We start from the raw sequence: 14,133 nt of genomic DNA, 5'->3' as shown, positions 1-14,133 counted from the left end.
CTGGTTTTGCAGTGGATGTGGGATGGGAGAGAAAGTGAAACTGGGTATGACTCCCAGATTTTTGGCCTGAGAGGGTAGAGCTAATATTTACTGAGATGGGAAAGACTGGGAGACACAAGTTGGGTGGAGGGAATTGGGTTCAGATGTGTGAAGTTAGGTGTGAGGCGCGTATTAGACGTTCATGTGGAGATACTGAGGAGGCAGCTGGGATATGTGAATGGACTGGAGGGGAAGTTTTAGGAGTCCTTAAAATATGGAACTTAATGCCATAGATTAGTTGAGATCACCTAGAATGAGAGTGTGGAGAGAGAAGAGATTTGAAGACTGAGCCTTGGGATGCTCCTGTGTTTAGAGGTCAGGGAGGAACCAGCAGAGGAGGCTTAGAGGGAGAGGAGAACCAAGAAAATGTGGTGTCCTCAAGGCCAAGTGAGGAAGATATTCCAAATGCTTCCCCTGTCCCCTGGCTGACGATGTACATGCTACTCACCTCCCTCTCCTTACCCTACTACCAGTTACTTTGATGCCCTGGTGAAGCTGCGACAGGTCCGTGGAATGGATGGGGTCTTTCTGAGCTGGAATGACCTGCAGGCCACCTTGAGCCAGGTCAACGCCCAGGTCCAGGAAGAGACTGATCGTGAGTGGAGTCCTGGGCTGGGGGAAAGACAGCTCCACATGGCAGCCCTGTCTCTTAGCCACAAGTGTGTGGAACCCTGCTCACCTAGATCTCTTTACCAGAGGTCCTCGCAGTCAGCCTCATCAATGAGGCTCTGGACCATGGCAGCCCTGAGAAGACCCTAACTGCCCTGCTGCTTCCTGCGGCTGGCTTGGAGGACGTGAGCCTCCCTATTGCCCCTCGGTATCATCTCCTCCTCGTGGCAGCCAAAAGGCAGAAGGCCCAGGTGAGGTTCGGGCTGACGGGGTTGGTCACCAGAGCAGGCAGAACATCCCTGTGGGCAGAGCCCTGTGCCCAGTGAACCCTGCCAATCTGATGGACACCATCCCTTCCTGGGGTGAGGCCCAGAGGGGTCGCCATCTGATGGGGGAAGATGGCCTCCGTCACCAGGGCTGAGAGGCCAAGACAGACAATTGAATTGGCCTGGGCTCTAGTTGCCAGTGGGGGCCTTGTGTCTGGGAGGAGCACTGGACCTGGAGCCAGAGAACCAGGACTGGATTTTGTGCTGTGCCACTTACTGACCATGTGACCTTGAGCAAACCCCTGATGTCTCTGTGTTCTACCAGCTGTAAAATACTATGTACCCTGGTCCTACCTGCCTCCCTGAATAGGGGTAAAAATCAAATGAGTTGAAAATGTGGCAGAGTCTGGCCTATAAAGCCCTGAGTATGTGGGAGTCAAGAGAATAGTTGAGGGCCAGGACTCTGGAACCAGACTACTGGAGTTTGATCTTGGCTTCGCTACTTGCTGGCAGCCTGACTTAACCCCCTGTGCCTCAATTTCCTCACCTACAAACTTGTCTCACAATTGTGAGACAAGCTCCATAGGATTTTCAATGGTTGATTTTTCAGAAGTAGATTGCCAAGCCTTTCTCTGAGGTGCCTCTGGGTGGACTTGAACCAGCAACCTCTTGGTTAGCAGCCGAATGCGTTAACTGTTTGCATCACTGAGAGACTCCAGCACACAGTCAGGGCTCAATAAAATGTTAATTTTAAAAAGTCTGTTATTCTACGACATGGATGAACCTTGAAAACGTTATGCTAAGGGAAAGAAGTCAGACACAAAAGGGCAAATATTTTATGATCCCACTTACATGAAATATATCTAGAGTAGGCAAATGCTTAGAGACAGAAAGTAGATTAGTGATTATCATGGACTGGGGGAAGAGGGGAACGGAGCGTTAATGTTGAATGGGTATAGAGTTTCTGTTTGGGGTGAAGAAAACGTTTTGGAAACTAATAGTGGTAATGATTGCACAACATTGTGAATATAATTATTGTTTTAAAAAAAGGTCTATTATTAATGAGGAGAGTTGGGAGGGGGTAGAGTCTAGGGTCGTGTGAGACAAATGCGAGAGAGCTAGTCTCATCAGTCTTACTTGACCTGTGGTCTCCTGTAATCTTCCCACTTTCTTGTGTGGTAGAGGAGTAGGAATGGGAAGGAGAAGGTGAAGGTCAGTGTCGGAATTGGCCTGAGAAGGTGTGAATTGGAGCCTAGGGGATGGAGAGTGGTGGTGGGTGGGTGGAGGCTGTGATGTGGGCTATCCCTGGACATAGCTGAGGCACAGGGGCAGGGGATTGAGAGGGTGGTAGATACTGAGGGGTCAAGACACTGTACAGAGCCCATGTGGGTTCCGGGGTGCTGTGATCAAGCTGAGTTGATGCTTGGGACAGCCCGAGGGCAGGGTAGGAAAAGGTAGAGCCTTAAGAGCCTGGCAGCAGTCCAAGGGAGCCACAGGCTTGTCTGTGCAGGAGTGAGAAGAGCGGAGTGAGGATCACTGCCCCTACTGCCCCCAATGTCTGCCTGCAGTTTTAGTCCCTAGGGCAGCTAGGCTGGGAGCCTGGGGGGCCAGCCTGGAGGCTCATCTTTTCCCATCTCTCTTGATTTCCAGGTGACAGGGGATCCTGGAGCTGTGCTATGGCTGGAGGAGATTCGCCAGGAAGTGGTCAGAGCCAATGAGGACACAAACACAGCTCACAGAAGTAAATGAGCCAGGCAGGACGTGTGAGGGCAAGGAGAAGATGTGGGCTCACCAGGAGCCCAAATAATCAGGAAGCCTCCCCGTCACCTCCCCCTCCCTTGCAACCGCTGGGGGGAGGCAGACCAGAATCAGAACAGGAAGGTGGCCGCTTAGACCGTGGGGGGCTTTCTCAGCAGTCAACTGGGTAGGAAATTCTCAGGAGTTGAGTGCCCGTAGTCCACCCTCTGCCTTCCATGCCTTCCTGTGGGCACTGTCCCTTGCACTGTGAGCATGTAAGATGAGGTAGTGGCTCTGGCTAGAGGATGTTTAGTCTTAAGGGTGGGAGAAGAGGTGTTGGCAGGAGTCTGAGGAAAAATAGGTGGGATCAGTGCAGCTAGACACTGGTATTTTGGTGTGGGGTGCTGATGTTGCTAGTTCTCAGTGTCTGGAGTCCTTCTGTCCATCCGTCTGTCTGTGAGTGACTGAAGGCAGGTCTTGTATCAACTACCCCCACTTCTTGGACTCTGCTCCTCCTAAGAAAGGCGTCCTGAGGGTCTCTGCCCATATCTTGCCTTCTGTACAAGGTGATTTTCCTTTACGAAGCACCACACCGCCTTCCTCCAGGAACCCTTCCTTCCCTGCTATCTTTTCCTCCAAGCATAGCTGCGTGCTTCTTTTCATCTGTCTGCGTCCAGCCTGGGATGTAGACTGTCTCTTCCATCAGTGGGGGTTTTTGTGTCCTCTTCCCCTGAACCCTCCCCATGTATAGCACAGGGCCTGTGGGCTGTACTCAAAGGGCAGCACTGACTTCTCTCTCCTGATGCCCCTGTCAGTGGCTCTTGGCGTGGCCGCCATCAATCAGGCCATCAAGGAAGGCAAGGCAGCCCAGACAGAGCGGGTGTTAAGGAACCCCAACATAGGCCTCCGAGGGGTGGTTCCTGACTGTGTTGATGGCTACCAGCGAGCCCTGGAAGGTGCCATGGCAAAGAAGCAGCGCCCAGGTAATGGCCCTCTCTTGACCCTTCCCTCCTCTGCCTGCCCTGATCACTTCTTGCCTCCTTATTGAATCTTCCCGGCTTACCTTGGCTTCTGCTTAGGGGACACAGCTTTCTGGGTTCAACATAACATGAAGGATGGCACTGCCTACTACTTCCATCTGCGGACCTTCCAGGGGACCTGGGAGCGACCCCCAGGTTGTCATCTCAATACCTCCCACCTGACTCGGGAGGAGATCCAGGTTGGCAGGGCCCTTACAAGGGAGAGGGTCATGGATGGGGAATTCCTTGTAGGAGAGACTCCCACCTACCAGCCTGTCTCCTGCCTCTACAGTCAGCTGTCACCAAGGTCACTGCTGCCCACGACCGCCAGCAGCTCTGGAAGGCCAACATCGGCTTTGTCATCCAGCTCCAGGCTCGCCTCCGTGGCTTCCTGGTTCGGCAGAAGTTTGCTGAGCATTCTCACTTTCTGAGGACCTGGCTCCCAGCAATCGTCAAGATCCAGGTGTCAGGCTCTGGCTTTATTAGTCTTCAGGGCCTGGATTTATCTGAGCTCTAGGAGTTTACTGCCTTTGTGCTGAGTGGAGTCATAATGATGTTTTGGTTTCTGAAGAGTAGTCGTTAAAGAGCATTGATTCTGGAGCCAGACTACCTGGGTTTGAATCCCAATTCTACCTCATATTAGCTGTGTGACCTTGACAAGTTACTTGCTCTCTCTCTACCTGAGTCTCCTCAACTAGCCTTCAATTTCCTTATCTGCAAAATAGGGAGAATGATAGCATTCACCTTATATGATTGCTATGATGATCAAATAAAATAACATCTGTGAAGTGTTTGGAACAGTGTCTGGGAGGTAGATAAGTGCTAGCTAGCTACCATCATCATCTACTGAGTATGGAGACCTGCTGTTTAGCTTCCCCAAGAGAAGAGTGAAATAAGATTTAGTAAGAGGGGTTAAATCTAGATACCAGGGAGGACTTCCTGACTCGAAGAAGAGTAGTAAAGAGGTGGTAGGGGTTAAACAGAAAAGGGGCAGAATACCCTTAGGAAAAGAAGCATCTTCTCTCTTTCCTCTCCAGTCAGTCCTTTCTATTTTTATTCTTCCAATGTATGGATGGTCCACTGTAGCCTCTAAGACCTACCCTCAACTAACTGGGACATGAGGCCAACTGGGAAGAGAGCCAGGGGCACTGTACAAGCCAGAAATGATGGGAGTTGAGCAAACGGAGACCTCCCCAGGTAGATGTGATCTGGAGGGCCTCGTGGAGGTGACAGCAATGTACAGATATGTTATTTAACAAGCATCTTTGAATGGCTAGTATCTGCAAAGCATTCCACTTACACTGGGCAAGGCTGGGAGCTGGGCATGAAACACACAGTGAGTGATCATGTCTCTCTCCTTGCAGGAACTGGACCACAGTTGATGTTAGATGTTGGATAGTAGGGACACGAGGACAACACCAGAGGACCCCAAGGGAAATGGATGTGCAGAATGAAACTGGAAAAATGGCTCTCAATTATGGTCTAGGGCATGTGGGGTGGTAATTGAGAGCTCAGGCTTCAGAATCAGAGGCTGGAATTTGTCTCCTGGTTCTACCACTTCTGGGCCATATGACCTTACTTAAGCCCTCTACAACACTTAGTTTCCTCATTTGTAATGATGGCACTCATGAGGATTAAGTAGGAAAATTACATGTAGCACTTAGTCTGGCAAGTGCTCCACTGGTGGTTACCATTCTGAGATGGTAAATTTTGGGACATTGGTCCCAGAACTCAATTGCACTAAATACAATCTGCATTTAGTGCCCTGGATCATAGGATTCCTCTTTCCTTAGCACAGATTAGAATTTCACACTAATTCTAAGGAGATGAAAAGTCACACCAGCAGTAGTAGAGGAGGTGGCATCAGGGAGCATTCTCTACTAAAGTGAGAGCTGTGTTGACTTTGACCTGTGTCCTGGAAGACAAAGGGAGTGGTGGCCCAAAGCCTCAGACCACTTGCCCCCCAGCTATGGTGGAGTAAGAGTCAGAAATGAGCCCACTTGGGTGTTCTAGTTTTTAATTTCTTCTGAAAGCTGTGACCCTGGGTGCAACCCCACTCAGGGTCCTGAATTCTGACCAATCCAGATGGGAGCCCTCCTCTTGAAAGAGGAGCCACGTGGAGGTAGATAGGAGGTAGGAGCAGAGAGGAGACCCCTCTGCCTAGAAATGGTACTCCCTAGCATTAGAGCCTAGGCTCTAAGATGGACAGCTGGTGTCATGGTGCCAAGCTGCCTCTTTTACATTTTGTCCCAAGAGACTGGTCAGTGTACACCTTAGGGGAAAGCCTGGCCAGGAGAACTGACTTTAGAGAAGGGCTGGGAGGACAATCAGGTGAAAGGGGATACTTGATTGTCCATGGTAGAGTATCCCCCAGGGCCTGAGCACCTGGGAAATGTTTGACAGGGGCCCTAGACAGGAAGAATTTCAGCGGGTAGAAATAGAGCTGGGACCCAGGGGTGGGCATAAACAGAGGTTCAGGGGCAGAAAAGCATAAGGCACATTTAGAAGAAAGTGCAATAATCTGCTGTGGCTAGAATCTTTAAGAAGGTAGGGTGCCATTGGAAAAGTCAGATGGGGAGTGGGAGGTCAGAAACTTCTGGATACATTGGGGCTAGAGAGTTATAGTCCAAGTGGTGTTTTAGGAAAATTAATCTCACACAAGCTTGGAATGAGAGGGACGAGACTTCTAGGAAGGAGACTAAAACAGAAGGGGGCCGTGAAATTTGTGTTTTAGAGACCAACGAGGCCATGATTTATGGAGGAAATGGCCAGCTGGACCCTTTGCAGCAGGCCAGTCAGGGGGAGAAGCCATCAGACTGACATCTGAGTTATTGGGGGCCTTGGAGGGGAGATTTGCCTAGAACTGGTCTCAGGAGCTGGATGGTGTAGTGAAGTGTGAGTTATGGGAGCGATAGCAACCTGCTGTCCAGATGGCCGTTGGCAGAGTTGGGCACACAACTCTATGCTTGTACACATTCTCCATCCATGAAATCGTGTACCTTACCAGACTGCTCTGTAACCACCCTGCGTGTGAGGGAGAGTGGAGTGTATGATGGCGTGTGGGTGGTCTGTATATGGGTGTATGAATGTATTTTGGGGGGATAAAGTTGGCAAGTAGGTGTATGCTTTATTACTAATATCTTTTAAGCCTGCATTTTATGTTTCTGTGTGAGGAGGTGTCAATGGGTGTGGGTATGTGTGTTTCATTTTCCGGTATGTGGGGGTGGGTGTGTGGGTGTGGGTGTGTGCTGGGACCAGGGCATGTGGCAGAGGGCACAGACATATGGTCTTCCCCATGGAGTTGGAAGTTCTTTGAGACCAGAGACAATCTCCCCTCCTCCACTGCTTGCCTCCTCCCCTGCCCCCCCGCCACCGCCCAGAGCCTTGGACAAGGCTTTCCCCTGAAAGACTCTTGGGCTAAGGGGACCAACTAGGGTTACCCCTTTTCCTTTCCTGATGTGCAGGCTCATTGGCGGGGTCGCAGGCAGCGGAAGATTTACTTGGAGCGGTTGCAATATTTAAAAGCAAATGTGGAGGCCGTGATCAAGGTAATTAGATCATGGTCGGGTCCCCATCTCTCTTGAAGGATCTTTGAAAACAATTTCTTAGTTCTTTCACCTCCTTGTGTCCTCTGGAGTTGGCTGAATGGGCCTGGGTCTGAGGGATGGGCCCTTGAGCCCAGAGCTCTGAGGCATTATGTCTCCTCCCAGATCCAGGCTTGGGCCCGGATGTGGGCAGCTCGGAGGCGATACCGGAGGCGTCTGCACTACTTCCGGAAGAATGTGAGTGTTACCTTGCTCCCCCATACCCATCTTTACCCATGATGCCAGAGCAAGGGCAGCCTGGGACTGTGACTTTTCCCATCTGTGTTCATGGCAGGTTAACTCTGTTGTGAAGATCCAGGCATTTTTCCGAGCTAGGAGAGCCCGGGATGACTACAGGATGTTAGGTGAGCTGACTAGTCTACCCTCTGCATGTGTGAGTAAGCTGGCTGGATTTCCTCCGCTGTCTCTGCAAATCTCATTCTTTCAACAGTCAGCCTACGGCAGGTCACACCACCCTCCCAACCCCACCACCCAAAGCTTACAAATTGGGACCTTGGAGAAGTTGTCTGGCCTTGTTGAGCCCCTTTCTTTCATCAACAGCTGGTATCCCCAATCTTAAGTATTCTTGAGGAGATGTGCCTTTGGGGATCTTCTAGTTTGAAAAGAGAGACAGGAATCACCCAGGGCCAAGCATGTCTAGATATTCCTCCTGGGGCTGCACAACAGGTAAGGGAATGGGGTACCAAGTTGTCTGTACAGGAATGTGGAACAGGGCTTGTAACAAAAGCCCTTTGCCCACTTCAGGAACAGAGAGCGTCATCACTGAGAATATTCCTCTAACCAGGTCTTCCTGTGCCAGGCTTGTGCTGTGTTTTTTCTGTTGCAACCACCAGAGGAAAAAGAAAAGGCTCTTTCTTATCTACCTAGAGCTCCAACCTTCTACTTTCTCCTCTGCCCTGGCCAATGACTCTTTCAGTTCCTGACCTCTGTGGTCCAGCACACACAAAGCCAGGGGAGGCATGCTGAGAGCCCTTCCTGCAGTGCTGGGGAATTCGGGGAGAAGCCCTTGAGGGAATTCTTGTCTTCCTGCTCCATATTCCCTTGCATATGCTGGGAAGTCACTCAAAGCCTTGAAAAGGTCTTTTCAGACTGCTCTTGGCCCCTGCCCTTAAAGTCCAGAAGTCCAACCCTTGAGGGTCCCTTTCCTTTTTGTGAAGTTAACAAGTTGGTTCATTTCCACGTTTGCCTGCAGCTCCTGCGTTCCTGAAGAAGGAGACCTCTTTCCTTTCTGGGCCTGAGGCTACACTCTGGCTTCAGGTTGAAAATACTGTTCAGGTGTCATCTCCTGCACCTACTCAGTCTCTCTTCCCCCTGCTCTGCCCACAGGAGCGCTGTCTGCCCCTTCTCTGGCCCTGGACACTCAGGCCCACCTGCTTCTGGGCAGCTAGCTTCTCTCCCTCCTTCTCACCTCTTCCCAGCCAAGCCCTTTCTATTTTTTCTCTTGCTGTTGTTGTGTTAATCACACTGTTCCAGTCATCCTTTATCTTCTTTTTCTTCTCTTCAGTTTATAGTGTAAAAATGGCACGGTGGGGGTGTCTGACCTCCTCTAACTTCATAAGGGAGGAGAATCATGATCAACAGCCCAAGGTTGGTTCCTATCAGGCAGAGGTCAGACGTGCCTCCTCTCCTCCATCTTTGCCAATTCTGGCACCAACCGCCCCTCCCACAGCACTCTCCACTTCTCTGCTGGGTTTGATAATTCATTGCAATGGCCACACAGAACTCAGTACAGACGATACTCAAGATGATGGGATTTATTAGGGCAGTGACAGGTTATAATTCAGGTTCAGGAATGCTCAGGATACAGTTCTTTCGTCAGGACAGGTTCTTTTAGCTGGCCCCTTGACCTCTGCCCCAGCTCAGGCAAGTGTTACAAAGCTCTTTCTTTTAGCTCTGCTGATAAATACCCTGAGGCACCCCACTCTGCCAGTAAGCCTCCTGCCCCAAGGCACTCAGCTTTCTTACTCCGTGGGCCCATAAGCCCACTGCGCCATCGCCTGCCAGTGTCTCCTGCCTGCTGGTCCCTCCTGCCACCACTTCTGGCCATCTTCAGTGTTACAGCTCTCTGTCACTCCCTGGGTCTCGTGGTTCCAGGAGCTCCTCAGTGCAGGGATCCCAAGTCCAAAGGACTTGCTCCACTCTTGGTTTTCCTTCCTCGGTGATGGTAGGATCTTCCTTCTTGCCTCTGGGATGGCTCATTTCAAGCCCAGCAGGATGGCAAAACTGACCAATCCCCTCGGTGAGACACAATTACCCCATTTGCACAGTCCTACGGCAACGGGTGGGTACTCAATCACTTGGGTGGGAGTTACAAGACCGCGGGCGAGAAAGGCCCCATAAAAGCTGTACATCGCACCACAATAGTTTTTTAGAATTTGAGGGAATTCTTATCTTCCTGCCCCATATTCCCTTGCATATGCTGGGAAGTCACTTAAAGCCTTGAAAAGGTCTTTTCAGACTGCTCTTGGCCCCTTCCCTTAAAGTCTCCCGGCTTCTTTAGGTCCCCAGGCTCCACTCAGAGCTCCACCATTTACTAGTTGTGTGGCCCTAGGAAGTCACTTAACTCTATCATTGCCTCCATTTTCTCGTCTGTAAAATGGGAGTAATGGTAGTACCTATGTTATTTTAGGGATTAAATGAGTTAACGTGCTGTATCTCATCAAATCCAAGGTGCTATCAGTTGTCTTAGGTTCTGCCATCCTTCACACCTCAAAGATCTGTCCTCTATACTGTAGCGAGATTAATCCATTAAACCTGTACGCGTGATCATGTCATTCTCGTACTTAAAACAGTGGCTCCTCATTGCCCTGAGAACGAGGTCCAGTCTCCTAACCACGGCTTCCAAGGCTCTCTGTGATCCATCCTGTCCCTGTACCTCCAACATCCCCCCCATACCCTGCCATTACCACTTGTGTCCTCTGCACTGTGCTCCAGACATGCTAGACTTTCGGTGGTTCCCAAAACAGCCCACATTCACTCTCACCTCCTTTTCACAGACATCAGGTTGGGCCTTACCTCCTACGGGAAGCCTTCAGTCCTCTGGTGGGATTAGGTAGCCTCCTTTTGTTTTCCAAAAGATCCTCATGTTCGCCTCTCTCAAGGCACTGTTGTAAGTTGTCACCGAGTTGAGTCCGACTCGTGGTGACCCCATGCATGCAGAGTAGAACTGCACTCCATGGAGTTTTCAAGGCTGTGAGCTTTTGAAAGCAGATCACCAACCTGTCTTCCAATGTGCCTCTGGCTAGGTTTGAACTACCAACCTTTCAGTTAGTAGTTCAGGGCTTAGCTACTTGCGCTGCCCAGGGACTCCCCTCAAAGCACCAATCACACTATACTGAGTTGTGATTTATTTGTCTAATTTCCTGACTGGACTGGGGACCCTTAGGGGCAGGGCCTAGGAGTTCCTGGGAGGGACAAGTGGTTAAACACTCAACTACTAGCTGAAATGCTAGAGGCAGTTCTACTCTGCAAGTGTGGGGTCGCCATGAGTCAGAATTGACTCGATGGTGGGATGGCGGCTACAACAAGAGAGACAGGGCCTGGTTTTATTGTTTTTTCAAATCGACCTCCTTCATTTATTACTGTGGTGGTGCAGTGGTTAAGAACTATGGTGAGCTATGGCGAGCTACAGCTGCTAACCAAAAGGTCGGCAGTTCAAATCCATCAGCCACTCCTTGGAAACCCTATGGGGCAGTTCTACTCTGTCCAGTAGGGTCACTATGAGTTGGAATCGACTAGAATGCAATGGGTTTGGCTTTTTGTTTGTGTGTAAATCAGGGCAAGTTAGTTAACCTCTCTGAGCCTCGGTGATCTCATCAATAAGGTGGGAAGGTTACAGTGTACTGATTTCACAGGGCAGTTTTGATTATGCAAAGCATTTAGAATGGTGTCTGGCCTGTAAAAGTAAATATTATATGTGTCAGTTTTATTGTTATCATCCTCTGTAGCTTAGCTCAGAGGCTTCTCTTTGCTTATATAACAATTCCACAGGCAAGGAGGATCACCATCTAGCTCTGAACGCTGTTATATTATAAAAGGAACTCTTCTACCCATACTCCCGCCTGGTACAGTCATTCCTGGCAGGAGGGTTGTGTGAGGGACAGGCAGGACTGAGTGGAGTTTCACATGGCAGAAGTGAGTTTAGGATGAAGGATGAGAAGCAGGTTGGCCCAACAGGAGTAGGGAGTAAATTGAGGTAAAATAGGGAGGCCTGGGGGTTCATCAGAAAGAGGTTGGGCCCTGGCTTTGGTGTGAGAGACTTCTGGGATAGGACCAGACTGGGGTTGAATCCAGAGGCAGGGGAAGAATAGCTCTTCAGCCACACCCATTTATAAGATAAGGAGGTCTGGGACAGGACTGACTGGGAGGCTGCCCGCTGCCCTCCAATGGCGAGCAGAATCAGTTAGAAGAGGGCTGCAGCTTCTTGCTCAAGCAGAATGGGGATTGAGGGTGGGTTACCTCTGGAGCAGGTAGCTGGCGAGGAGGCCCCTGATGAGGGCATGTCTGATTCTGATGCCTCCTCTCTTCTCCCAGTCCACGCACCCCACCCCCCTCTCAGTGTGGTTCGGAGATTTGCCCACCTCTTGAATCAAAGCCAGCAGGACTTCTTGGCTGAAGCAGAGCTGCTGAAGCTCCAGGAAGAGGTGGTCAGGAAGATCCGGTCCAATCAGCAGCTTGAGCAGGACCTCAATCTCATGGACATCAAAATTGGCCTGCTGGTAAAGAACCGGATCACCCTGCAGGTGAGGACCCACCCTCCCCCACATCTAGCTGCCTCCAGAGAGGTGATGCTGGCCATTCCCTGGTCACTAATCAAGCCTTTGAAAGATGTGTAGATTTTAGCAGTTGTCTCAGGTCCTTGTTCCAGTGGCCCTCTGCCCTTCTAGTAAGCCATTTGTTGGGGGCATGTGATATAGCAGAAACAGCACTGGACACAGAACTGGAGTGACTGACTCTGCTAATTCCTAGTGATGAGAGGGACTGTGGGTTGGTCCTTTAACCTCTGAGTCTGTTTCCTCGTTAGTAAAGTGGGAATAATGAGAGTGCCTAGCCCACCAGGCCAAATGCAGACATATATAGGAAAGTTCCTTAAACTGTCAGTTACCATACAAATTTGCAGTGATGGGACAGTGGTGATGTCGTGATAGCCCCACATCAGATTTGTACAATAGCCTAATGAGAAATAATAGTAAAAACCAACAGACACGATGCTTCAGTCTGACAGCCCAGTTCTCTTTGGGGACTCACCCCCGTGACAGCAGAGGTGCCCGATGGACTCTCAGGGCAGTAGCAGGGCCCATCCTCACACCAGAACCATTTAATTTCCCCCATCTCGTGCCTATTCCTTGAACAGCAGAAAGCCCTGTCTTCCCAGGGCACTGAGTCTAGACCGTATGTTCTGTGCTCTGTGCTGGCCTGGGTTGGTTGTATCACCTGCTCCCCCACCCCTGTAGGAGGTGGTCTCCCACTGCAAGAAGCTGACCAAGAAGAATAAGGAACAGCTGTCGGATATGATGGTTCTGGACAAGCAGAAGGGATTAAAGTCGCTGAGCAAAGAGAAACGGCATAAACTAGAAGCATACCAGCATCTCTTCTACCTGCTCCAGGTGAGCAGAGGACTTTGGAAGTAGTCTCCACTATTCCCTGAGGGTCTGGGTCTGTGCCTTTGCTTGTAGGCAAGGTGTCCTTCCCCACAATCCTAATGCCTCATCCCAAGGGAAAAAGGCTACCTCCTTCCCTGTTTGTCTGGAATGTTTCCAGTACCCTGAGAAAAGGTGGCAGTGCTTTCTTCATTCCAAGTTTCCATCAGGAAAGCCTTTCTTTGTCTGATCACCAGTCCTTAAGTTGCATTATCGATCATTCCCGACTTACCATTGCTTGCAGACTCAACCCATCTATCTAGCCAAGCTCATCTTTCAGATGCCACAGAACAAAACCACCAAGTTCATGGAGTCAGTGATTTTCACTCTGTACAACTATGCCTCCAACTGCCGAGAGGCCTATCTCCTGCTGCAGCTGTTCAAGACAGCACTCCAGGAGGAAATCAGGTAGGTTTTCCACATAGGAAGAGAACGGGTTAAGAGATGACAATGTTCGCTCCTTCACACAACGACAATTTATTGAGGTTTGAGGGTGGAAATGAAATTGGAAGACCTCTTTTCCCTACCTCCTATGGAGACCCTGTAAGATACCTCCTGGGATGACAGAATGGGAGGATATGGGCCGCCTTGTTAGCCCAAAGGATGAGATGGAGACATCAGGGCATTCCTTAAGACGGGAGACACCAGAGCAAGCTTCTAAGAGCCAGTGTCTCAAAAAGGCAATCCAACTGGTTGTCCTACCTGGAGGCAGGAGACCAGCTTCAATGACCTCCTGAACCACAGGTCAAAGGTGGAGCAGCCCCAGGATGTGGTGACAGGCAACCCAACGGTGGTGAGGCTGGTGGTGAGATTCTACCGAAACGGACGGGGACAGAGTGCCCTGCGAGAGATCCTAGGCAAGGTTATCCAGGACGTGCTAGAGGACAAGACGCTCAGTGTCCACACAGACCCTGTCCACCTCTACAAGAGCTGGGTCAACCAGACGGAGGCCCAGACAGGGCAGCGCAGGTGAGCAGACAGGGCAGATGGAGAGCTCTCTTTGATCAGTTTATTCTTCCCCTCACTGGGGAAGCTCGGTGTACTTTGAAGGTAGCATATAAATGAGCATGCTGATTTATGCAAATATGACACCAGCCCTAAGGAGTAAATAAGATAGCCTTTTAGATCCCCTCTGGTGATTAACATGGAACTGTTGGAGATAACTTCAGACCTGGTGAGCTTAACATAGAATGAGCACAGATGAATATGCAAATGTACT

The 14,133-nt window shown here is 50.3% G+C and overlaps 1 protein-coding gene across 2 annotated transcripts in view; it reads left to right on the top strand.

Annotated features, from left to right (window-relative positions):
- The window catches only part of IQGAP3 (IQ motif containing GTPase activating protein 3), a 41,988-nt gene that overhangs the window by 17,922 nt on the left and 9,933 nt on the right, over positions 1-14,133 (top strand). For both annotated transcript variants that reach the window (XM_049880791.1, XM_049880792.1), the window contains exons 14-26: positions 513-634; positions 736-899; positions 2,565-2,655; positions 3,467-3,634; positions 3,731-3,870; positions 3,963-4,133; positions 7,135-7,218; positions 7,381-7,452; positions 7,550-7,619; positions 11,809-12,017; positions 12,729-12,881; positions 13,159-13,322; positions 13,659-13,883. In XM_049880791.1, the coding sequence (XP_049736748.1) occupies positions 513-634; positions 736-899; positions 2,565-2,655; positions 3,467-3,634; positions 3,731-3,870; positions 3,963-4,133; positions 7,135-7,218; positions 7,381-7,452; positions 7,550-7,619; positions 11,809-12,017; positions 12,729-12,881; positions 13,159-13,322; positions 13,659-13,883 (1,833 nt within the window). The remainder of the gene's footprint in view (positions 1-512; positions 635-735; positions 900-2,564; positions 2,656-3,466; positions 3,635-3,730; positions 3,871-3,962; positions 4,134-7,134; positions 7,219-7,380; positions 7,453-7,549; positions 7,620-11,808; positions 12,018-12,728; positions 12,882-13,158; positions 13,323-13,658; positions 13,884-14,133) is intronic.

The sequence above is a fragment of the Elephas maximus genome, chromosome 3 (genome assembly GCF_024166365.1).
Source record: "Elephas maximus indicus isolate mEleMax1 chromosome 3, mEleMax1 primary haplotype, whole genome shotgun sequence".
In the NCBI taxonomy this organism is placed as follows: domain Eukaryota; kingdom Metazoa; phylum Chordata; class Mammalia; order Proboscidea; family Elephantidae; genus Elephas; species Elephas maximus.
This window is presented reverse-complemented; position numbering and strand designations above follow the sequence as displayed.